At 34.8% G+C, this 27,149-nt stretch overlaps 1 protein-coding gene across 2 annotated transcripts; it reads left to right on the top strand.

Annotated features, from left to right (window-relative positions):
- Window positions 1–2,689: 2,689 nt before the first annotated feature.
- On the top strand, window positions 2,690–27,004 carry LOC149063381 (uncharacterized). 2 transcript variants are annotated; one of them, XM_089255863.1, is made up of 5 exons: window positions 2,690–2,929; window positions 10,139–10,365; window positions 10,527–10,762; window positions 14,465–14,628; window positions 25,663–27,004. In XM_089255863.1, the coding sequence occupies exons 2-5, from the start codon at window positions 10,165–10,167 to the stop codon at window positions 26,334–26,336; spliced, it is 1,275 nt and encodes a 424-aa protein (XP_089111989.1). In that variant the 5' UTR covers window positions 2,690–2,929; window positions 10,139–10,164; the 3' UTR covers window positions 26,337–27,004. The 2 variants fall into 2 exon arrangements, with proteins under 2 accessions (XP_089111989.1, XP_089111990.1); XM_089255864.1 differs by having other exon boundaries at window positions 2,852–2,929; window positions 10,130–10,365; window positions 25,663–26,479.
- Window positions 27,005–27,149: the final 145 nt, after the last annotated feature.

Here is a 27,149-nt window from a genome sequence, read left to right as displayed (position 1 = left end):
ACATGGTTTTGTGGTCAAATCTGTCCCAGGTTTTCCGCACTTAAAAGAAAATTTTTCCGAAATTAAATGAGTCTTTCTTCTAATACTTCTTCTAAAGGAAGAGGTATTATAGAAGGAGTTTTCCACTGTATAATTAATCCTCGGTTCACAAACTTAATTTGTTCTTGAAATCCGTTCGTAAGTCGAATTGTTCGTAAACCGAAACACTTTCCTCGGTAAAATGTTCCTGGTACCCAGAAAATTTCACATTTAATCAGTCTGAGTGTGAGAATTTTTGCTGCAGCTCCTGTGCATAACGTGAAACTGATGAAAATCATTGAAATTATAAGTTAATGAAAGAATAACAGCAGTATGAGAGATACGAAATGAAAACGATGCTAGGGCCATGTCTGCTTTTGTTAATATCATAATCATAGTGTCAAAGCCATGAAAATCTCAGTGATAGCAAATGCAATACTACGCTATTTGCAACATACAATGAGAAATATTAAAATAACGTTTTGAGAAATTATTGAGCTTGCTATTTTTAATGCGAAAAATTATTGTGAAACATTTTGAAAAAAGTCTCTTGAGGTACAATTTCCTAAAGTATGAAATGACCTGCTGATTGATGAATCATCGGGTGTAAATCGTATTTGAGGGAGTTCACGCCCCCAAATACGATTTCTATTGAGAATTACTTCAATTTCTTCAACCAACTCAAAAAAAAGTCTAAATACAAATATGTTGTGTTTGCTTGTTTTTTCCCCACTAATATCGTATGTTCTTTCATAAATATATTTCAATCCTTATGTATTGATCGAAAAAGAGGGGAAACAAAGAGAAATGTACGTAATATCGATTACACTAATGAGATAAAATGTAAATGTACACGTACACATAACTTAACTAATATGCTGCTTCATATTTAAATAAAAAGTAAAATATCATTTCAAAATAACATGAATTAAAAGAATCCTTGAAAAATAAATGACCGTTGCCACGTGCCAATAGCAGACAATAGATTATTTTTTGTAGACCTACTTTCTTTTAAACGATCACAACATTACCGATTGAGTTGTGCCGTAAGTGTAAGTGTGTGTACCTAACAGTCTGAGTGCGTATATATAGTGTTGTTGTGTCCGAATTTTTCGTGCTGCCATCTATATTTAAAATTGTGAGTGAAGCGTTGTGATTGAATATTTATACCGTTGTGGGGCTGTTGCTCTCTGTGGCGCAACTTTTTATCCGGGAGATATGCTCACATTCGCTCCTCGAAGTTGGGAACCACAGAAACTAGCTTCAACTAACCACCACTGTGGTGAGGGTGGGGTTCAAACCCAGGTCCTCGATATGCGAGTCCGTCACATTTTGTAGATCTACTGGAAGGATAACCCAATTCCTTGAGGGTGACAGAGTAAATGAATGTTTCTAATCTGTGTATTTATGTTTTGTTTTGGTTTTTGGCGCCAGTTTTTTTAAATTTATTTAATATTATTATTTATACTTGTTGTATTTTGTATCAGTAGGCTGACCATATTTCCTCGAGAGAAATACGGGACATCGCCACTTATCGCCAAAAACGATGCCAAAACCAAACAAAGTTGCCAAATATTGTTGAAATTACGGAAAAATCACAATGGTGGGAAATGATGCATTACTGCAAATTGCAGTGGATTAAAATGTATTCCACGAAAAAAAAAAAAAAAACGTTTACCAAGGCAAATGTGGGAGATTAATATCCCATATATAGTTGTAACTATCATAAAATAATTTATGAGTTGAAAAATAATTTCAATCTTCGACTTCAATAAAGAATAAAAATTCAAGTAGGCGTCGTGTGAAATACGGGAAAAACCGGGACACTTTTGCCAAAAAGTCGGGACGGCCAAAAAAAGAGAAAACTGGAACTGTCCCGGGAAATACGGGACGTATGGTCACCCTATGTATCAGTATCCTTTCCTCGGGATTCAGTCCGTTGTGGATGTTCGTAAACCAAGGCGACAAGGTAGTAAACCGAATTATTTCTTGTTATTCGTAAACCGAATCGCTCGCAACCCGAAGGTTGACTCTAATTAGTGTTGGCAGTTAAAACAATTGCCGCTGTGGTGGTCAAGTGGTCATAATGACGGACTCGCATCGCGAGGATCCAGGTTCGAACCCCACCGTCACCATAGTGGTGGTCGGCTGAAGTTGGTTTCCTGTGGTTCCCAACTTCGAGGCGCAAATGCGAGCCGATCTCCCCATTAAAAAGTCTCGCCACAGAGAGCAACAGTCCTACAAACATTACAAATATCCACTCACTACACATCACTCACTTCACTTCTGAGATATAGATGGCAGCACTGAAAAATCACACACAACACTGGATACACACTCAGACTGTTAGGTACACACACTTACACTTCCGGCACAACAGGTAGTAAATTGCCTATGGCAATAGACCTGAGTTGTGCTCGGTCTGAAAAAAAAAAAAAAAAAAAGTTAAAACAATTGCCAAATGTGGCATAAAACAACCCCGCTCACGGAATATTCATCAGCTAATTGTTTTGTTTTTCATCCATAGAGGGCAGCAGTGATACCAGCACGAAGCTTTTCCTCACAATATCTTCACACCTCACATCGGAATATGGCCAACATCGAATTTAGCATATCGATCAGTTCAGGTGCGAGGCCCGCTAGTCGAGGCAAGTCCATCGCTAACCCCAGCGAGAGAGAAAAGAGAGGATTTCCGGTTTTCATTCATTGTGTGTGTGTATGTGTATATGTGTGTGTGGATTTTCTTTTATTTATTATTACGCTATCTCTTTAAAGAAAATTTCTCTCGAAATAAACAGGGTCATCCACGCAATAATCAAAACTCCTATTTGATTATTGCGGAGTTTGGAAATAAACAAACAAATAAAAATGGGAGCTCGAGTATACATCATCATTCAGTGTTAAGTTGATCGTGAGTATACAATCTCCGAAATTGTATGTGACGTTTTGTATATTGGTAAAATTTTGACTGCCTATGTGATTGCTGAGTGCCATTGTATGTGGGTTTTCGGACCGGAAACATCGGAGGATAAGCTTATAATGCTTTTAACAAATATCGTGATGTTGATTGATTTCTAATAAGACTCCGAAAATAATAAAAAAAAAATCTGACATGTCAGATCTTGATCTTCCCTGGTGACAGATCTGATTGCACACATTAATGTTTCCTTCCTATTGGTGAAGCTAGAATGCTGCAAATAGTCAACCCTCCGTTTAGGGAATACCCCTATTCAATTAACAAATGTCCATGTCCCTATATAAATAAGAACTCATTTACCTCTAGATAAGAGACACCTCTTCCTGGAATAAGAACTTCATCTCTGAATAAGAGACACTTCTGTTTAAGGGACAAATGTTTTGATCAGTGTCTCTGTGAACTAGAACTAATTTACCTCTGAATAAGAGAGACCTTTATTTAATGTCCTGATCGGTGTTCCTTCAAATAAGAACTTTATCTCTGAATAAGGGATCTCTGCTTCACAGGGACACGAATAAGAACTTTTCTTCTGAAAAAAAGACATCTCTATTTTAAGGACAAATATCCTGATCAGTGTTGCTTCGAAAGAGAAGCTTTTTTGTCTCTAAATAAGAGAACTCTCTTTAACCAGTCAACTGTCTAATTAATTTCTCCGAGCGTTACCCACAGTGCCCACTTTTTTTTTTTGCAGATGCGCGCGCTTTTTCCCTTTTCTTGGAAGTTTGAAATATTAAAATATTTTTTTTATAGCTTGAATGTGTCGAGACATAATGACACCCCAAAAGTGGGGGGGGGGCGGTCATAATGTCCTGTGACTAAAAGAAATGCTGTTGATGGAACCATAGTAGTTGAACCTTTGCTAAAACATATATGAGTAATAAAACAGATGCATCTTTGCAAGGGAGTTGGAAATTGAAACAAAAACGATGGGGATGCAGCTTTGCAAAGCATGACAAAGATAATAGTAATAATAATCTCAGACCTTGAAATATAATTGTCAACTCCATCTAGTGATGAGATAATAAAGTAGAAGGATGGCTGTACAGAGATGGCAGCACATGTATGACAAATTATTTCGTCATTTCTATGTGAAAAAGACCGAAAAGTCTGTGTGTCGGCAAATGCCGTCGTAGGCAACACCATTACGTATATCAGCGACGGCAAATGCTGTCTTAACACCTTGACTGGTGAAAAAGACCGAAAAAAGTCTGCGCGTCGGCAAATGCCGTCGTAGGCACCAACATTACGTATGGCAACGACGGCAAACGCCATCGTAACCACTTGACTGGTTAAGGGGCAAATGTTCTGATCAGTGTCCCTATGAACTAGAACTCTTTTACTTTGAATAATAGACCTGTACTTAAGGGACATAATGAGAACTACTTTATCTCTGAATAAGGGACATTTCTATTTAAGGGGCACATGCCCTGATCAGTTTTTTATTTCTGAATAAGAGATCTCTGCTTAAGGGATACAAATAAAAGAACTCTTTTATCTCTGAATAAGAGACACCTCTACTTCAGGGACACAAATATGAGCTCCTCTATTTAAGGGGAAAATGTCCTGATCAGTTTTTTATTTCTGAATAAGAGATCTCCGTTTCAGACACATGAATAAGAACTTCTTTATCTCTGACACTTCTATTTAAGGAACAAATGTTTTGATCAGTGTCTCTGTGAACTAGAACTAATTTTCTTTTGAATATGAGACACCTCTATTTAATGTTCTGATCAGTGTCCCTTCAAATAAGAACTCCTTTATCTCTGAATAAGAGATCTTTGTTTCACAAATAAGAACTTTTCTTCTGAATTAGAGACACTCTCTATTTTAGGGATAAATATCCTGATCAGCGTTCTTTCGAAAGAGAAGCTTTTTTATCTCTGAATAAGAGATACCTCTACTTCAGGGACAGGAATAAGAATTTTATCTCTAAATAAGAGACACCTCTTTAAGGGGCAAATGTCCTTATCAGAGTCCCTATGAACTAGAACTCATTTACCTCAGAATAAGAGGCATCTCTATTTAAGGGACAAAAATGTAAGAACTCTATTTAAAGAGACAAAAATGTAAGAACTCTATTTAAAGAGACAAATGTCCTGATACCAGTTGTCCCTTTGAATAAGAACTCCTTTACTTTCGAATAATAGACCTGTACTTAAGGGGACCTAATGAGAACTACTTTATCTCTGAATAAGAGACATTTCTATTCAAGGGACAAATGTGTCCTGATCAGTGTCCCTTTGAACAAGAAGTGTTTTATCTCTGAATAAGAAATCTCTACTTTATGGACATAAATAAGAACTCGTTTGTCTCTGAATAAGAGGCACCTCTATTTCAGGGACACAAATATAAGAGCTCCTCTATTTAAGGGAAAAATGTCCTGATCAGTTTTTTATTTCTGAATAGATTTCTATTTCAGGGACATGAATAAGAACTCCTTTATCTCTGAATAAGAGAGACTTCTATTTAAAGGACAAATGTTTTGATCTGTGTCTCTGTGAACTAGAACTAATTTTCTTCTGAATATGAGACACCTCTATTTAATGTTCTGATCAGTGTCCCTTCGAATAAGAACCCCTTTATCTCTACTTCAGAGGGACACAAATAAGAACTTTTCTTCTGAATAAGAAATCTCTACTTCAGGGACACGAATTAGAGACCTCTATTTTAGGGACAAATGTCCTGATCAGTGTCCCTTCAAATAAGAAGCTTTTTCATCTCTGAATAAGAGACATCTCTACTTAAGGGGACAAATTTCCTGATCAGTGTCTCTGAATAGGAACTCATTTTTGTCTGAATAAAAGAACCTTTATTTAAGGGCTAAAATGTCTTGATCTGTATCTCTTCGAATAAGAGCTCATTTACTTTTGAATAAGAGACACCTCTACTTAATAACATCTTGATCCATGTCCCTTTGAATAAGGATTTATTTACCTCTGAATAAGAAACAAATGTCTTGATCTATGTCCCTTCCAGTAAGAACTTTATCTCTGTGCCTAAAGGCAATACGAATATCTTGTGATTAGGACATCTTTTATATAAAAGGAATCAAGCACCATTTTTAACATTTTAGTGATATACAGACATCTGAACTTTTGAAAGAGGTGGGATTTTTTATCTGAATAGAACCGAGTGGCATATAGGCTGTGATGTCACCTGTGTGCACTTGAATCAACTACCAAACTGAAGAGATAACTGAATCGAAAAACCTTTACATGTCGTTTTTCTCAGTTTTGATTTAATGGTACTTGGTTCCTTTTATATAAAGCCGTCCATTTATGCCTCCACATTTATTGACATATAAAAACATTATCAAGTTCTAGAAATGTAGACAAAAATATAAAAAGATTTCGCACCAATTTTCTTCAAAAATATATTTGAAGCCTAAGAATTTTTGGTGGGTTATCCTTGCAAGTAAACCATGGCCGTTATTATTATTTTGAATCATCAAAGAGCAGATACACTCTTCCAAACTATCAACCAAAATATTTATGGAGAAACAAAGGTACAAGAGTACCCTGTGGTACACCTAGAAGCAGTTCTACAACAAAACCCATTAGAAAGCACACACATCTTGTAATACATGATGATCTCCCAAGTAAATAAGTATGAAGCCATCTAAACAAGGGTTCACAAAACTGATTGATTTTCTGAATTTCACTTATAGAATTACAAAATCAACATAATCAAAGACCTAGTCAAAGTCGGTATAAATCATACCCAATTGCTGATTATTTTTGAGAATTTTTTTTACAATATGAAAGTTTGAAAAATATTCAAGTTTATTGCCTATCAGAGGTACAACTTATAATTTACAAGATATACGGAAGACTGGATGTTTTGAAGATATTTATTATTTGAGATGTTAATTTTTTTAAGGAAGGAAGCGACATTCATGTCATATATATAGCCATCTGGTGGCTCGTCGTCCATGAGCTATTGGCTGATCGGTTCACCGTTCGGCACATATATACGCTCTAGCGAAGGAAAATCTCTATCTCCTCCGTAGCTTAGTGGCCAGAGCACTCGTCCGGCAATCGAGGGACCCAGGTTCGACTCCCGGTGGAGGCAGAGATGAGTTTTTCCTTCCTTAAAAAATTAACACCTCAAATAATAAATATCTTCACAACATCCAGTCTTCCGTATATCTTGTATTAACAAGTGAAGTAGCGACATTCATGTCATAACTTATAATTTGTGTATGAATTTTCTCAAGCACTTCAAAAACCTTTGGAAAAAAACAGAAAAGGACAACAATCTGCAGATAATTTTTAGTGAATGATCTGTCCAACTTTTTTTTTTGCAAAAGAACCATTTTTGATTCTTCCGAATACTGAGAGACAACATTGTATGAACAGATAAATATAAAAAACTACAGTAGATCCTCTTGATATAGTCTCCCTTACAATTCTTACCAGTCCCAACCAGAGTTCGCAAGTTTTTTTCATAGTGAAAAAAAACCGCGGTTAAAAGCATGGAGGGAAAATGCCTGCAAAAATAATTTTTGCCAAGAATTGAAAAAATAAAAATTTTAACTTCTACTTTTAGAGTTCGATTTTTATTAATTTGTCAGAGTAGGTTGCTTTTAGTGTACAAACGAGAATCTTAACTTGCGCTACATATTTTGAACAATAATATAATTTATTGTGCAATATTTTTAACTGCAATTGTCTTCACTTGTAATCTGCTATTTTTTTCTTTTGATCAGATAAAAGAGTTTGAGATAATTATGAATATAAAAACCATTTCTGTCAAGAAAGTTTTCTGTAAGCATGTTCTTAATCAAGCACTACTTTTCTTAACCAAACTCACAATAATGAATGATAACACTGGTGTGCAAAGAATATAGGGGAAAGCCAAGGATCTAGACTGGGTATTCTTAATATTCTGGGGGTAATTTGATTTTTAACCCTTTCACTTACAAGCAATTAGCAACAAATTTGGATGATCTCTATTTGATGAATCAGCAATAAATATGGTAACCTTGTCCTAACCTAACCCCATGTTAGAAAAAGTAGAAGGGAAAAGGAAGGGGAAAAAAAACAAAGAGTAAAGCAGTATAATAGATAAGTTGATATGAGTAGATACAAAGTAGATTCCTCTTTTCACACCATTGCCCTACTTGTTCTCTTTCACTCTGATATGTATATAGTAGAAAGATATATCATATGTGGCAAAAAAAAAATCAATATCAGGATATGGGAAAAATGAAGAGGGGGAGAAACTAGGGTTACAACAAAGATCCGCAATGATGAGGAGAGAGGAATGAAAACGGAGAGAACTTGTTTAACCCTTAACTTGTGTTGTGAAAATTCTGTGCACAACTGGTGTTATGGCACCATTTTTGGTTCCAACAAGTATTAATGCATTTAAAGATCAACAAAAAGAGTTTTCATAAAAGCAATGGTTTTTTTTACATGATTTCATTCATATTAATGTTAAGTTGCTAAATAATTTTTCAAATTTCTTTAATTATTATCTCAAAGGGGATAATTTACTGAGACACACAATTGAAAGAAATGAAGGGATACATGACTTGAATTTTTTTTTTTAAATTATACATTAAATTTTTTGAACGCAATTTTCATGATTTAAAAAATGAACAGATATGATCAAAATATACTCAGAAAATAAAATTTACTATATTTTTTTCACAAGCACCAAAATTAGTCTTATTTTAAGTTGGAAACACAGTACTTGCAAACAACACCATAACATGTTTCACACAGATCTTACGAACAATTCACTAACAATATTATCCTCATCTCGGATATTTGATGTTTCACTATTAATTTGAAATCGTTATTGAAAAACCTGGCTCTCTTCCAATGCACCATTTTGATCCGAATACTCCAGCTGTCAGACAAAAAAGACTTATGCAAGTGGTGTAGTGGGGTCATCTTGACCGTAACGGAAACTTCGATCAATTATATAGAGTAGAGAAAAGTGGAATAACATCATAAATTTGTCAAACACATGTAAACAACGTAGATGTCTTGGGAATACGTGTTAATCACATTATAAAAATAAAAAAAAGATTGAAAGGTACTGAAATTAAGATAGTGCAGATGCATTTTTTCTCAATGGGGTGGCAAGATGAAGAATGCGTGGGGTTACGCAATTTAAAGGGTTAAATCAATTAGAATTGTAAATTAATTCACAAATTAGGTTTATTCAGGAAAAGAAAAGTGTCTTTCTCCCTGCTACTTTTTTGTGAGAAATATTTAATTGAAAATTATTTTCACTTTACCATATGTTCAGTTCATCTATTTCTGAATAGCACATGTTCTCAATATGCTTAGTTTTAGATCAGTGTTGCAAAACCATGTAAAAATTGCCCTTCTGGCATTAGGTAACCGGGAGGACGGTTTGATCGTAAGTTAAGGGAGGAAAAAATTTTTAAAAATCAAAATTTCTTAACTACAGCACCAAACTGCAGTAATGTTTCATCTAAAGACTGCTTTGAGAATGCAACTCATGTTGTACCAAAACAGAGACAAAGTAGAAATTGAATTTTTTCCATAAAATTGATGTTAAAAGGAACGAGAAACGCATACAAAAAAAAGAAAAAAAAAAGGCAATTGGCAGTAAAATTATTCACAGTATCAGTGCTTGTCCAAGTCGAAAACGAGATAATGAAATAGACGGAACATATTGCGTGTGTCAGACATAAATATCAAGTTAATTAAGTGTTGAAAAAGGCAAATTTAGCATTTTGTCTATCTCTTAACATGGCTAAGCTTAAATGAATTTTTTTTTCACCATAAATTTTTCACAAAATTAATTGCTGACTATATTTCATTTATTAGCAGGTAATGATGAAGTGCCCCTAAGAATTTTTTTGTAACTTTTTTTTTTTGTTTTTTGTCCAATTTTGTGCGAAATAGGCCTTAAGTAATGATGAAAATCAAGTAAAGCGACAAAATAGTTATCGTAAAATATTTGGACGGGGATATGCCAGTCACATGTGTATTTTTTAGGGGGGTGGGGCCTGAAAGGTTGAAAACTACCTTTCATCACCACCACTGGTCTAATGAATGCATGGTATGCATTATGGTCACATAGCTTTTTTTTTCTGGTCATAGTAATTTAAGCAAAATGAACTACTTTTTTTAAAGTTTGCTAAATGATCAGCCGTTTCAGGTTTCAAAGACATATCCTACTCCATCATGATCTCATCTGATGCTGAGCAAGTGAAAGAATCTCGCCCAGAGTCAGTCACTCTGAAGAAGGGTACGTTATGGCAACAGAGAGACAGATTCTTCAGTCGCTGGAAAGAACGTTTCTTCATTCTGACGAGTGATTACTTGGCATGCTTCAAGAAGGCATCTAAAATCGGAATATCAGAAATGGGAGGATTCCTGTACAAGGTTAATATTTCAGCTGCCGATTATCTCTTGCTATAAGGAGCAAGAAAACTTGTTGATTATGCTGTTAATTGGTGCTGTTTGAGTTGTTTTTTTTCATAGTCTTTCATTTGGTCCAAGAATTTTTAGGCCATGTTGTTTTAATGTTCTCCTTCCTTCTTAAGGTAAACTTGGCAGATGTAGATGATTTGCAATGGATAGACAAGAAACAAGATGGTGTGATCGCTGTACGTGTTGCACAAGAAGAAGACCAACTACTATTATGGTCATCAAAAGGCTTGGACAATTGGATGTTTGCTCTGCGGGATGCTGTGAATTTGAGCAAGGGAAGAAGAGAAGCTCTTAGACGATCCCAGACGCTCATGCCTCAGATGCCTGACAGAGGCCTCATCATTGGACGGTAAGGCAAAATTTCAAATTATTTCTATGCTATTTTATGTCAGAAACTCAAAACTTTGTTGCAATTGAAATAAAGGGAAAACCCCAGATGATGTGGCAACTTGAGGAACTTATATTGATGCCTGAAATTTTATTTATGCAATTACTACGTTGAGGTCTGAAGAAAACCCACAAGTTTTGTGTGTTTGCATTCCGCTTGTTGACGAACATGGAAATTGGGCAGGGTAAGTAAGTCCTGTAAAAGTTGGGGCAGTGCTTTACTCCCAAAACATTTGGTTACCACCTGAATTTTTTCTTTCGATTTGTCAAGCTCTAGCAAAAATCTTAATTAATGCCAACATATAGCATGAACAACAGAATATAGCATTTAGCAATACACTTCATCATTTAGCAATAGAATATAGCATTTATCAATACAATTCATCATTTAGCAATAGAATATAGCATTTATCAATACAATTCATCATTTAGCAATAGAATATAGCATTTAGCTATAGAATTTAGCAACAGAATAATTTAGCATTTAGGTGTAGAATTTAGCAACGGAATAATTTAGCATTTAGCTATAGAATTTAGCAACAGAATAATTTAGCATTTAGCAACAGAATAATTTAGCATTTAGCAACAGAATAATTTAGCATTTAGCTATAGAATTTAGCAACAGAATAATTTAGCATTTAGTAACAGAATAATTTAGCATTTAGCAACAGAATAATTTAGCATTTAGCAACAGAATAATTTAGCATTTAGTAACAGAATAATTTAGCATTTAGCAATAGAATTTAGCATTTAGCAACAGAATAATTTAGCATTTAGCAACAGAATAATTTAGCATTTAGCAACAGAATAATTTAGCATTTAGCAACAGAATAATTTAGCATTTAGCAACAGAATAATTTAGCATTTAGCAACAGAATAATTTAGCATTTAGCAACAGAATAATTTAGCATTTAGCAACAGAATAATTTAGCATTTAGCAACAGAATGATTTAGCAATAGAATTCAGCATTTAGTAATAGAATTTAGTGTTTTGCAATGGAATTGAGTGTTTCGCAATAGAATTGAAGAGATTCATTTGTCTGCTTGTAAAATGTGAATGACTTTCTCGTGAAAGAAAAGATAAGCAGTCAAAAGTCACCACATTTTTTGACAGAAAATAATCTTGTATGCACTTTATTTATATAGTTTGTTTTTTATTCATACGAGTATCATGTGCGTGTCCGTATCCATAATACAATATGTACATGTAGTTTATTTCTAGATATTCTCATTAAATAATTAAATTATCTTATTAACTTATCTTTTTAAATTTCTTCATCTCCAGTACTGTGACATGTTTTACTGATATGATAATAACACTGCTATTTCGATAAATCTTTCTTTTTCACTTCTTTGAAATCAGAACTTTTGATGAGTTGAGCTAACAAAGTTTTTTGTTAGCCGGTGCACATTTGACTTATGAAGATTTGACTGTATATCATGACTACAGCCTAGATTATGCACTTTAAAAGTGGTGCGTTAAAAAAATCCCCAAAAAGTTGTTAAAAATTCCAAAATTATATTCTATAACCGAAAAAATATGCATGAAAACAAATAACCATGCAAAAAAAAACAGATTTGAAAATGTGCATTTTAAAACATTAATGTGTTTTTAAAAATACATATTTTCAATTTCTTAGTGCATATTCAGTTACAAAAAAATTTTGCCAATAAATTCTAGATGCTTTTTATTCAAGAATTTCTAGTTACTAATAGCTCCTTCTAGTTTTAGAAGGGAATAGGAAAAAAATTACTATAAGGAGAAATGAAGTACAAATTAGGAAGAACCAGAAATTTAAGAGCAAAATTCATGAATGTTCAAGCCCGAATTTACAGTGTGGCTGTAATTTTCATTTCTATCATCTAAGACAGGTTCTTAACCTTTTTCATCTATGACTCAAAATCAGCAGTAAGATCAGCTTCGCGATCCATGTAACTTTGTTTTTTAAAATTTGTGAAGCAAGTGGCGCAATAAGTACATTTATAACAAGGCTGTATGTGGATTTTTATGTCTCAGAAGCCCCTGTGAATTACGTTTGGGTTGTGATCCATAATTTCATTAGCCCCTGGCTGTTAGTGGATTTGTATGACGTCTTGCAAGCCCCTACACCAAAACTTTCATGCTTGGCTCATAGCTCAAGAATCCCTGGCTGTAAGTGAATTTGTTCGACCCATCTCAAAAGCCCCTGGCAAGCAAATCCTGGTAGTGACCCATAGCTCGAGATTGGGCTCCTCCCCTGGCTGTTTGTAGATTTTTATGACCCATCTCAGAAGCCTTGGCGAATGAAGGTTGGGTTGTGATCCATAGCTCAAGAATCCCTCTGTAAGTGAATTTGTACGACCCTTCTCGAAGCCCCTATGAATCATATTTGAGTCTGCATTCATAGCACAGAGTTCTTGGTTGTTAACGGATTCGGATGACGTCCCATCTCAGGAGCCTCTGCAATCCAAGTTTGGGTCGTGACCCATAGGTTATGAACCCCTGGTCTAGAGGTTCTCTTTGAGTATATCGCTGGTGAAAAATTTACATAAAGTAGATTGTCTTTTTAAATATCAAACTTTTTTTCCCCTTCACTATTGTAGTTTAAGAAGCTGTATCACTGCTGCTGAAATCCACATCAGCAAAATCTTGATGACAAATGAAATTTCCATCTCTATTCAAGTCTTCAACTTCTAAAATCAAAAGGTAAAGAGACTAATGTAGACCTCTATACAGAGAAGTTTTCTGATTCATTGGTCTCTAATTTTTGGTTCCAGCAGCTGAAGACTTTGTTTAAAAATGGAAAACACAGACCATATCAAAGATATTGCAATATCCATCAAATATAATTGATACACCCATGATTTTGTGATATCTGACGCATGTACCTAATGCTGATCTTATCAAGGGATTTTAGAGTGGAGCTAAAAAAAGGCTGATCAATTGCAAACTGGCTGCTATCGGCTCTACAATATCGAAGATGGGATAAATCTGGACCAGAGACTCATAAATTCAATGTCTTGATGTTTAAAATCCATGGCTAAGGTCAAAGATCGCCACAGTACAATGTATTTGTATGATATCAGCTCGTGTTTTTTTATATTGTCCAAGCAAATACACGCATAATTTTGTGTTCACAGAAATGTCCCATTTTTCTTCCTGTAATGTGTGCAAAAATTGAACTATTTGAGAGATTCAAATACATAAAGACATACACCACTTATTCGATCAAGTTGATGTAAATTTGCATGAAAATATTCATGCAATAATTTGTTTTAAGTCAAATGTTCTAATTTTTTAAAACAAAAAGAAAAAATGTAATTCAGCATTTTACGACATATTTGATCTACTTCATGCAAATGTTTTGCCAATGATATGTTCAAGAAGAACCTTGTCGAAGATGAAAATGCAAATTACAATCGTACCCTTAATTTGAGCTTTCCAACTTGAGCATTTCATGAACTGCTTTCGTAAATTTCTGGGGTGTTCTAACTTCTTGTAAAGGGCGTGTATATGACTTTTTTGTATCTCTCAACATGTTTGATATAATGGGGACCTTATATTGTTGTTTCAAATTTTGTAAAATTTCAGAATTTATCCTATTTTGTTTCTTTTAGTCAACGTGATTCCATTTGCAATAGTTTTTGATTTAATTTTGAATTGATTTCATTATCTTTCTCTTAGGCACAGGGTGAACTCTCAGCACTCTCTGTCTGACAGTCCCGTTAAAGGACTAGCACATTCAGGTTCAAACATAGAAATATGCAGCAGCACAGGAGCTTTTTCAAGATCTCTAGTCGATAAACATTTCATGCCTTCTATCAATGAATATGCTAGCCGAATGTCAGGTGAGCTTTCTGTGATGTTTCATGTTTCTTATTATTTCTGTGGGTGCACAGAAAAGGAAGAGACACGTGTAATATGTGTTGCCCACGTTCTGTCATCTTGATTCAACATGGGATAAAAAATATTGACTTTAAAATTTCAAATATGTTGAAGTTTTTGTCCCAATTTTTCCTTTATGTGTTCAATTAACAATAAATCAGGTGAGTAAGTTGTGAAATAAAGAGTTTCATCTTGATGCAAACCAGGGTTGTTTGGTTTAAACCTTGGTTTTTAACCAAGTGGTTTTTTTAAAAATAAAAGTGGCCTAAATATTATTTTTTTCCTTGAAAAATATCATTGGTTCATTACTAGCCAAAATTTTTCATTCTTACCACATTTTATATTCTTGGGGTACATTCAGATGGTATATCTTTAGATGATATAAGTGTTTTTTTCCCAAAAAGTCTCATATATATATATATTTTTCATATGAAGTATCTTAATTATTCAAAGTTATATACAGAAGTCAAAATCACATCAGTCTTATTCTTACCACATTTTCTAACCTTTGGTTAAATTCTGATGCTCTATCTTTAACAAATTCATTGATAAGGGTTGCATCATATCTAAATGTAGTGGTGCAACCCTTATCTCATAGGGTTTTTTTTGCTTTGCTTTTTTTCCTTCACAAAGAAGAAGCAACAGTAGTGACACCATCATGCTAAGGGCACACACAGGTGGTCTTATAATCCAATAAAGACACCTGCTGTCCTTAAAGGACAAAGACCAATGTACACACTAGTAGTTACATTACCTCACAGACATTCTCATTTTCTTTCCCATAAGAAGAAGCTCATCTCATACTGTATATCACCCAGTCTTGATATTCAGTATTTTTTTTTATACTTTCATGGTTAAGCCCAGTTCATCAAGATTCTACTGTATAGTAGTAACAAGTAGTAACAGATTTATGAAAAATAATTGGCTATATACAGGGTAATTGTAAGTAAAGTTTTGATTCCAAAACTATGCAATAAGTACTGGTCAGAATGACTTGAAAATTTGCACGGATACTCTTGAAGCAATGGAAATTTATTTGGCAAAAGAAAAAAGTGCAAGTAGATGATGCTGTACTTGGCCAGCAGTATAATCTATTTTGTGCAACCACATCATTTCGGCACTTCAACAGCATCAGTGTGTGGATAAAACAACTTTTATCAAGATGCACATTGTAATACCAGCAAAGCAGCTGCTGTCTGCTGCTATTTGACAATGATGCTGCTATTTTGACAATAACAGGATGACATGACACCTGGCCGGCAACCAGTTCACCTAACCTTAACCCTTGCAACTTCTAGCTGTGGGGGATACCTCAAAATGTTATGAAAGTGGTCAGATTGCAAACTTTGGTGAACTGCAAGCTCCAGCACGTCCCCTATAGTTCCTCAGGAATATTAACGTGGGGGTGCATTTGGTTTAATAAAGATGAAAATTGCAAGTGCATCCACATCATGACCATGGCATACTCTTGATCTGCTGTTGAACAAGCGTTTTTGTGCTTTCACTTCATAGCCAAAACATGGTGGATAACATATATAACATTTCTTGAGTAAGTTGTAGTTATTTATTCAATTACTTCATTTTTGTGATGTTTCCATGAACTATGAAATCGTGCAATGCTAATTAAGTTACCATTTTGCCCTGACTGGCTATCTTGCCCATTTTGTGAGCAAATTTCCCACGTGTTGGATGAGTACAGTGTAGTTAAATTTACATTTTTAAGTGTATTTTTCACCTTTGCCAGATAAAATTCCATTGCTTCAGGAATATTCATGTAAATTTTCAAGTCATTCTGACAATGGTTCTTTTTTTACAGTGTTGTGAAATCAGTACTTTAGTTATAATCACCCTATATATTGTAAATCATTGCTGATTAATCTGCATTATTTATGCTTCATTAAATACATTATATTCACCTAATTTTTAATATAGTTTTTGCAAAATAGCTTTCTGATTAAACATACCGAAAGTAACTGAAGAAAACATCTTTACATTATATGGTTAATAATAACATTTAAAATTTTCAAACATAAAGTAAGCTATTGAGTTACGCAAAAAATAATTAAATTGCAAAAGTTGGAGTTAAAATGTAAGAAATATTTATTGATTAATTAGCATGGGAATAGTGTTAATTACATTAATAAACATTTTATTTTAGTTAATTATTAGAAGTTTGAATGATTTTTCAGAAATTTTATTGTTTTTAATGTTAATGCTATTTAAATCAAAAAACTGGTTTAAACCAAAGAAACCCAGTTTTTTGGGTTTTTTTAAAAAAAAACCCATTTTTTTTTACCAACCCTGATGCAAACATTATTGAGAAACTCACTGTATTTGGGTAAGCATAGTCATGCTATAAAATGCCTGCTAGAAGCTCTGCAATGAGTAGTGAAACATATGGGTGCAAAATTTCCTGAGCATATCATTGAGCTGTTACAGTTTCTTGTGTAATGACTAAAGAACTAGTTCCCATGAGTGATGGTTCCCTAGACTGGCACAGCAGTTGGAATCATGTCTTTGTATAGAATAAGCAGGATTTGTCCTCTGAACACTGGGGTGGCATATGCTTTAACATTGCCATCATTGGATGCTGAAAAGGATCATGATTTATCGCTGAAGTCATTAAATACAAATACAAATACAACGCCACAACAGGCAAATTGCCCAACGAGGTGGCTGACTTAAGAACATCATGGATCCCCGAGCCCCTACCTACTACTGCTACACCACACATGCACCCCCCCTCCCGCGGAACCCCCCAACGAATCGGCAAATGCGGGAATGTGCGTGTACGTGTAGTGCAACCTGACGTATAGTTTGTTTCTGTGTAGTGCTGTCATCTGCCCCCAGTTTTACCAATTATGAGTGAAGTGTTATGGTTGAATGATTTACCGTTGTAGGACTGTTGCTCTCTGTGGCGAGACTTTTTAACGGGGAGATCGGCTCGCATTTGCGCCTTGAAGTTGGGAACCACAGAAAACCAACTTCAGCCGACCACCACTGTGGGGTTCGAACCCGGATCCTCGCATCACGAGTCCGGCACTATAACCACTCGACCACCACAGCGGCTTGATTCATGGTTCCAATCCATGACTGACCAGGTTTGTCACTCCCAGCCCTGCTGCAAACAAGTATGATAGTGTGAGGCTGTCAATCGTAACATATTAAGCAGACATTGTGTGAACAAACTTCCTTCTGCTAACTATCTAGAAGTGGTTTGGTATGAGATAAGGTTTCTGGATGAAGGCTACACTTGCGATTAGTTGGTGGGTGCTGTCACTGTTGACGTGGCCCAGGGTTGCCATCAGTTGAAGCAATCCTCTCTACAGTTTTGGCTGACGTAGGGCATCCAGAGCTTTGATGCATGTGGGTGCTTCAACGCATCCACTGCTCCCAGCATCTCCTTATATCTTGGTCAAAATAGTCAATACCTCATATTTTCACCCTGCTTGTCTCAATCCAATAATTCATTGCCGTTGAAAGTCCATCGGTTGCATGAAAGGTCTTTGAATACATCTAAAGGCTGTTGCATACTACTCTGACTATGTCATAGCTGCCAAGAATCCCGAATTTTAGCTTCATCTCGACCTTCTGAAAAGTTCTTAAATCTTCCGAATTTTTATGAAAATCACAAAAAATCCCTAATTGTCTCTAAAAATTCCCTACTTGATTTAAAAATAATCCCTGCTTCTGAAAACAATCCCTAAGGAATTTCTTGTGGGCAAAAAGTCTTTTGTCTCTGTTTTCTTCCCGTTTCGAAATGACGTTGCACATCATAAATGGGGGAATAGTGGGAAATTGCTTTTTAAGGAAGTTTTACAAACCCTCTGATGGTAACAAGAAAAGTTGTTTGTCTTATCATGCAGGGAAACAGCTTAGCAGCCAATAGTCCTGGATAATAATTGAAGATTATAGTGGCACGCATGTGGTCAAAACTTCCTCTTTAGTTGAAGTTACGTACATGCAATAACAAAACATGAATACTGATGAGCAAAAAAATATTTAATCAATTTTGAAAATACTTATTCCGATGAATTTTCTTTCATCAAACGTTCCAGAAAAAGGCAGACTTTTTCTTTTTATACAAGTTGTGTTTACTGGTTGAGCGGTGAAAGGTTTTTCGATTTCTATTTGAAAAATGGTGTTAGGTTATACGGAAAAATACTTGTAAAGTGGCGAAGCTTCTTTATCTCAAGTAGTGCTATCCCCCCCCCCCCCATCAAACATGCAGGACAACAGAGAAGGCTCGGTTGGTGGGCTCCATCCAAGTGACAGGTTGGCTACACCTATTCCTAAGTGATCCTATTCTTTACTAATACACACTCAACTTCAGTACCTGTTCTTTTGTTACAGTATTGGCTATTTTTTTTCTCCCTGTCGTGGTCACAGAACATATTTAGAAGTTCATTTTTCCTATTGCTGTGGAACCTCGCTAAAATGACACTTGATACAACGATATTTTTCAAGTATTGTTTGGAAATGTCTATACTCTAATATTAATCGGCTGCCTCTCGATATAGCGATAATCCCTCTACAGCGATATTTTTTCTTAGTCCGTAGACTATCATTATATCGATGTTTCACTGTATATATATTGTACTTTTCTCACTAATTTATTGGCGAAAAGAAGCGTTTATATTCTCTAAATGCATAGCAACACTATAACGGGGTATTAGGGATTACGCAACAAAGTTTTTCTTTTCTTTTTTATTTAAAAAAATATTTAAGCCCATTCTGAGTCTAAGTAGAGTTTCACTGCGTTACAATACTTTATAATTGCACTTCCTTGCAATTTTTTCGTTGCTCTTTCGCTGACGTTGCATGCGACTTATCATTTTTCGGTATCACTAAAGTATCTTAGCAAATTTTATCCGAGCAGTGTGATGCACTTTTCCAATGCATACTTTTCAGTTTAATTGAATACCTTTTTTGCAAGGTAAAAAGCTGCACAGTTTTAAACAGTATAGGAAATCTATGAAAGCAACACACATTATGTGTGATAAGACAAAAAAATATACATATATGGTGTACCTTGAATTTCCTAGAAAGTTGAAAATAACAGTAGTCGATGATTTTAATTACATAAACATCGATATTATATCTTATGAGTAAATTTGAAATATGCAATGAATTGAGAAATACCTTCGTTTTTATTTAATCTATTTATACAACACGAAATTTATACTTCACATAAAAAACTAACTGATTATAAAATATATCAATTTTATGTGTATATGGAAGGAAGCGATATTATGATGTATTTAATACATGCCAATTAATAATTTAAGATACTACGATTCTATGATACTTCTATTCTAATTTAAGATACGTTATAAATGCAAACATGTGTTTTAAAAGCCTATTTGAGCCTTGTTTCGCTGGGTGGCATGTTCAGCAACGCGATGTATCTTACGGAAAATTTTTTTCTTTTGATGAAATTTACTTTCTTTGATGATATACTGACCAAACAAAAACAAAAGGTAACAAAAGAAATGGAATATTTGCCAAAGTTTTAATTGAATTAACGATAACAACTGCTTTTCAGGGTTTATCTCAATGTAATGTAACATTCAGTTGGTCACATATAATTGAATTTTTACGCTTCACATAAATTACATGTGTTATAATAGGATTCTATAAACACATTAGAAAAAAAAAACCCTGCATACATACACACATACACAGTTGTACCTGCTTATAATGAAGTTAGAGAAAAAGCGAATGCATTCAATATACGCGAATTTCGTTATATCCGTACCAGCTTGGAAAATGATACGATTAAGCGAATGACACATTTTGCACGAGCGATACGCATTTTTCAGTAATCTGAACATTCTTAAAATGAATAGATTAAAATAATGTATTTTAATAAAGATTAAAAATTTAATTGATGATATACCGTATATACTCGTGTATAAGCAGAGTTCTTTTGTGGAAAAATTCGTTCCTCAAGTGGGGGGGGGGAGGGGTCGGCTTATACTCGGGTCAGTTTTTGATGGGAAAATATCGACCCCAGCAATCAGTAGTAATTTTGTAGCAGTGTGCGAGAAACTGGTATTCCATTACCATTATTGGTATGGAATATGTTCAAATCCCACAGAACCGATGATGTCAAAGCCAAGGCAAAGAAATCGAAAACATCATTGACTGAAATTATCATCCGATCCTTCAAAAAGTGTTGCATCAGCAATGCGATAGACGAAACTGAAGATGATATCCTCTTTGAAAGTGACAATGGTGATGAAACGGCCCAGATGAGGATAAAAACGAAGTTGCCGCACCCCAATGATGATCTGATGGATTACCATGAGCCTGGAGACTACGAAACAGATTACAAATTTAGAATTATTTTCTATTGTAAATTTCCGCAAGCTATTCATTTTGCATGAAAATATGACTTTTTTTTCTCTCTAAAATGCACGGATTTTTAGGGGTCAGCTTATACACGGGTTTTCAATTTATTGCGGTTTTGGTGGTCCTAAAGGGGGGGGGGGTGATGTCAGATTATATACGAGTATATACGGTAATAACATTCCGTATGAATAAATATGTGCCGATTATTATTTTTCTTGATATGATTGTAAATGTCAAACGTATTGCGTTTAAATAATTTTTGCCAAATAAGCATGCAAAATATGTCTTTTATTTTAGTAAGTGCATAAACACCAAACAATTTTTGGTCTCTTTTTTTTATTCATTTAAAGAGAATGAAAGAATTATACAAAAGGAATTATATTCTCAAATCCGGACCACAATCATCCCATTCTTTCTTGCATGCATTGTATGTATTACGAAAGCTACTATTTATATCGAGTAGCTATGTGTATCAAAAGTATACTAAATATAGCATAGGTGTTCTCAGAATTTTCTCAAGAATGGGGGAGGGGGGGAGTCAAATATTTTTTCTTCTGAAGGGGAGGGGGGAGTGAAGTTTTTACTGAAAAATAACGCTATGATCTCTGCCAAAGCTTGAACCCCAAATCCCCTTCTCCCCTTTTCATATGGCAACGAAACATTCTGTATTTGGGGGGGATCGTTTCATACCTTGACGTTGCTCAGAAAACATGTTAATTTCAATATTATTTTTGACAAACCGACATCTATGATTTTTTTTTCTTTCAAATTTCACATAAAAAAGAAAAAATTCTTGCTTAATAAAAGAAATTAAGATGTCGGATAAAACAGTAGATTTTGCTTTCGAAGACAAATTAAACATGCAGCACAATGTTTTAAAAAGGCCACATCACATACGTTTTAAAAAAACTAAGTCTTGGTTTTGACGTATACCGCGTACGAGCTATTTCTTTATAAAATTTAGTTTCTTTGGTAGGGTGCAATTCACATAGATCATTATTGCTTTCAAAAGAGAAAAAAAGTCTTTCTGATACGGGCTTTCTTATCGGTATATCGATCTCTAAGATATCGATATACCGATTCCTTTGATCGTTAGAGTTGCTGTCGTTAACCATAATTATAAATGGTCACAATATGCTAACGTGGCGATGACCCTAAATCACAGGAATCTATACATGGGAGCCGGTCAAAGCTCAAAACATTGGCTGGGCAAACTGCCCAATTTCGGGGTTCGCCACTATTATGCAGGGTCGCAACTAGATGTTTGGTCACCCAGGGCAAGTGCACATTTTGCCGCCCCCTTGTAATGTTGAAGGTAAGGTTTGAGAATGAAATTTGCACCCCCTCTGGTGCAGTGCCCAGGGCACGAGACCCGCCTGCTCCCCCCTAGTTGCAACCCTCTGCTATTGTGTATGTATATATGTATATATATATTTATTTATTTATGCAGACCAAGAAAGAAATATCGTTGTTTATTGGTTATCGTTATATCGAGAAGCAGCAATTTAACATTAGTGTAGTGATATTTCCGCACAAAACTTGAAAAAATATCATTGTTGAAGGATTTATCACTTATCGTTGTAGCGAGGTTCCACTGTATTTAAAAAATTTGTAAAATATAATTAAAACATGTAAAAAAAAATACAGCCATTGTGTATTAACAAATAGCACGAAATATTATGCAAGTCTCAAGTTAAATCTATATACATATAACTTAGAATAAATTCTAAAAAAAAAAAAAAAAATTCTGGAAACATATTTAATTTTAATTTCATCTTCCGGTCAATAAACTTTTTGTTGGATATTAGTGGATTGCATACGTTTATTTATGTGTTTATATACAGTGAAATCTCGTTACAATGACACTGGATACAACGATAAATCCTACTACAACGATATTTTTTCATCTTATTTAGCAGTGCCTATAGCCTAATATTCAAATGCTGCCTCTCGATATAGCAATAATCCTTCTACAATGATATTTTTCATGGTCCAGAGAATATCGTTATATCAAGATTTCACTGAAAAATTAAAATAAAAAAAAAACCAATGTTTTTCAGAAAAATTTTGAGGTACAGCTTCACATGTTGTGAATATAAGTGGGGAAAAAACAGTTTTCCTCCTTGGAAAGATAAACAGTTTCTCTCTTTCTTTCTCTGTACCATCCCTCCCTAATTCCATTCTAACAATCTAGCATTCTTACTTTCAAGATACCAGTAAAAAAGCCACACCTTATTGTGCTTTACCTTACCTGTACAGACGGTATTTATTGTGATGGTCTATAACCAATTCATTGTACTGTTAAATCGAGCGCTTCATTCATTTAAAGGATTAGGAGGCGTTGAAGGTGTCAGTCAAGGTATAATAGATTAAGGGGGAAGGAACAGGTCTTCCATGACCCATATATTCATCACCACCGCTCAAGGATTGGAAAAAGTTTGACCCATATATTCGTCATCACCACTCAAGGATTGGAAACATTATGACCCATATATTCGTCATTGCCACTTGACTGGTTAAGGACATAAACATCGGTCATGGTGAAAAGACTGACATCATCACCCATGTGAAATCAAAAAAAACATCATGCAAGTGTCATAAAAATTCAGGGTTCTTCAAAAATTGATGCTTTTTCCCTTCATCTCCCGATGATTTTGGGGTTATTCATACAGAATGTTTGTTCACATCGTTTCTGATTCAACACAATATTCTTTTTTTTAGATCACCATTGAAGTTTTGGCCTCCAATTTCACTTGTTTTCTGCATAGAGATTTTATTCCCAAGGGTTTAACTTCCATGTGTGGAAAATACCTATTTTATTTGGAAAAATCCCTTTTGTATTTATTAGGGAGTGGTTTTACTATGGAATATGGGTCCAAGCGAAAATCTCCCTAATTTTCATTTTCAAAAGTTGGCGGCTATGCTATGGTTAATTCCCAGAAGGTATCACTGACATGATGTGGTCCCACATCACATCAGAGACCATATTGTACTTGTACAATATGCAAACACAAGCTGTTTTAAAGAGCGGGGAGGGGAGTTCTTTTGAAGTTCTTTCCCTTAGGTAGCAGGAATATTTACATAATTCTTCTTCAATACTAATCATTTGCATATCTACATGTATTTTTATAAAGATAAAAATAAAATAAAGAATGTAGAGATCTATACACAAACTACCTGTTTGATTTCGTAGCAAAATGAAGATTCTTTCTTGGTGCTTTTTTTTCTTTTCTTTTTTTTTTTGACGGACGCTGTATAAATTAGTTTGAGCTTGAGTAAATATACTTCTGATGATTTTTAGTGCAAAAATTCAGTTCACAATGTGGCTGTGTTCAGAAGGGGTATGTGGAAAGTATGACTGCACTGGGCTCCACAGTTTAAGAGGTTTTGTACTTAAGGTAATAGAAGTGAAAAAATACACATATGCAATACATAAAACATTTTTTTTTTTGTAGTAAACAAAGTGTCTGAGATTTAACTGCTTTAATTTTGGAATTTTCATAATTTCTGGATTTTTGTTTTCCTCATCAATTCTGAATTTTCATTAGTTTTGGAATATTTGTTCAGAGCACACAAGTTCTAAGGAAAGATTGAGATATTTGTTGCCTTTGTAGTCTAGTCGGCGCTCACCTGACAAGTGAGAGGACGTGAGTTCGATTCGTCACGAAGGCAGTTGAATTTTCTCTCTTTTCCAAAATTCATCTTCACATCAGCCAGCTGTTGAAAACCTTTATCAATTCTAGAATTATTTCTTTCATCAATTCTGAATTTTTATCAATTTCGAAATTGTATTGTATCAATTGTACAATTGAAATTGTATTGTATCAATTGTACAATTGAAATTGTATTGTATCAATTGTACAATTAAAATTGTATTGTATCAATTGTACAATTGAAATTGTATTGTATCAATTGTACAATTGAAATTGTATTGTATCAATTGCACAATTGAAATTGTATCAATTTCAATTATTTCTCATTTTTAATTCATTTATTTTAGACTTTCATTAGTTCTCAGATTATTAGGTCCTAGTTTTCATTAGTTGTGAAATTATTTCCCTTATCCCCCAAAGCAGAATATTTTGCATTGTTCTGCAATGAGACCTCGGTTGACTGGAAATGTTCTGTGGTAAAAATTTCCATAATAGTGTTTTCTACACTTTCCATAAAATTCTTCCAGATTGTTCTGCGATGCACATTACATATTTCAGCATATTCTGCTTTGGGGCTCTTACCAATTTAAAATGTTTTTCAGTTCTGAATTTTCAACCATTTTTTTTTTTTAAATTTACATTTAATTGTGTCTAGTTTTTTTAATTGAATATTTTTCCTTACTGTATACTCTGTTGTGATGCATGAATCTCTTTGAATGCCGAATCCCCTCCTTCACAAAATATGCATAATTGGGGCTAATGCTGCCTGAGATTATTTTTGCCCCGAGTCTGATGAGGGTGGGCCTAACTATATCAGTCAAAACGATTTTGAACAAGTTTGTAAGTTTTTTTACACACATCAGACATATAAATGGTTGTAATAAATTTCCTGAAAAAATTAATTTATGTATCACTTAGAGAACATGTCCTACATTTCAAAGTGATTGTCTCATCCTAGATTCTTTTTTTTTTTGAACTCTTTGATTGCAGTCTTGACTGAAGGTGAATCAAATGGTGATGCGGACTGTGATGGTGCATCAAGCTGTGATTATTACCCGCTAAATCGTCACACTTTTGGTCCTCGTCTTGCTCCACAGTGTTCGTCAGGGTCTCACAGTTCCTTGGTGTCTCTCGGTCGCCGTTCTGACAATGGGCATTTGTATAAGCCCTCACCACGGTCGCTGCAGGTATCTCCAGCGCTAACGCAGAGATCATTGTATGCACAACACATTCTCTCCTCACCAGAGATATCCAATTCGGAGGGAGGACGACGCACAAAAAGTTCTTCGGCAACATCCGCGACCTCAGAGTTTTCCTTCGTGCATCCGGATTCACCGATGGCAACATCGTCCTTGCGTTCAAGACTCAACCGTCCAGCAGATCAGCCACCGAGGCCACCAAGGAATTGCTTCCGGCCCTCGAGTGTTTACGACCACCCGATGGCCGTGGCCGGTAAATCTTCTCCACTCCCAGCTCCACCGCTTCCCCCACCTCCAGACGTCGTTCCGGTAGAGACGTTCTCTCGAAGAGAAAGGTCGTTGCCTAAGTCCTCTCGTTACTGCAGCCATTCTAAGTCAAATTCCTCGTTTGCAGATGAGATTCTCGAACGTATAAATCCCAGTATGTCACTTTCTTCACAGAACTCGCAGAAACCTATAACCTAGTTTTTTTTAATTTCAAAGAATATGTCAATATTATTTAATTGAAAGAACAACTAAAAAATATATATTTCGGAAAAATTACGATCTGTGGTTCCTGATTCCTTTTTTGTAGCTATGTAAAACACCATTCTCTTCGCAATCGAAAATAATTTCTGCTGGTATATTAACGGTGTAAAAATTATAAAGATTTCTAATTTTCATAGAAATTTATACAGTTTTTACAATGCTGAACTGGGAATCAAGGAAGCGAAGCAATTTTTTTTTACTGCAGGGAAATTCTAAAGCGTTTCTGGCATATCAAAAGAAATGTTTCCGCCATGGGGGAAATACAAAACATTACATCATAAATGTTTGTAGGATTTACAGAATCGTTATCACATTTTTTTTATCGTTTCTAGTTTATCAATTTAGCTCTTGTTAATCATGAAGAAGTTGTTGAATTCGAGGGGATATAGGAAGGAACTTCGGGTTGCGAAATTGAAGGTCGCGGCCGTAGATTTGAATCCAAAATAAGTTTTTTGGAACATAGTGTTTTCTTTGAAAGAAAATACCAACAAACTGTAAACATGTTTATGTTTCTGTGTGTGAGTGTGTGATTGGTTGTTGTTTGATGTGTGAAGTGTTGTGTGTTTGCATTTAACGATGGGGAAAAAAGCAATATGATGTGATTTAAAAAAAAAAAGTTTGCATTTGTTGCTGCGCAAGTTGTATATGTGCATATACGTGTATATAGGTGTAAGTTGTTTTTTTTTTTGACTGATCTACAACTACAGGGCTTGAAATATCTTAACGAACACACAGAAGAAGAAGTGTATT

The sequence above is a fragment of the Pholcus phalangioides genome, unplaced genomic scaffold, assembly GCF_987345545.1.
Source record: "Pholcus phalangioides strain wild (caught in Gottingen) unplaced genomic scaffold, Ppha-v1.0 ptg000172l_1, whole genome shotgun sequence".
In the NCBI taxonomy this organism is placed as follows: Eukaryota; Metazoa; Arthropoda; class Arachnida; order Araneae; family Pholcidae; genus Pholcus; species Pholcus phalangioides.
Note: the sequence above shows the minus strand (reverse complement) of the source record. Positions and strands in the feature narration are given on the sequence as shown.

What these genes read in the sequence shown, in the direction of transcription:
- LOC149063381 (XM_089255863.1), top strand. Translation starts at nt 10,165, where the DNA reads ATGATCTCATCTGATGCTGAGCAAGTGAAAGAATCTCGCCCAGAGTCA. An exon ending in TGGGAGGATTCCTGTACAAG is followed by an intron (nt 10,366 to 10,526) that starts GTTAATATTTCA and finishes TTCCTTCTTAAG; the next exon opens with GTAAACTTGGCAGATGTAGA. An exon ending in ATATGCTAGCCGAATGTCAG is followed by an intron (nt 14,629 to 25,662) that starts GTGAGCTTTCTG and finishes CTTTGATTGCAG; the next exon opens with TCTTGACTGAAGGTGAATCA.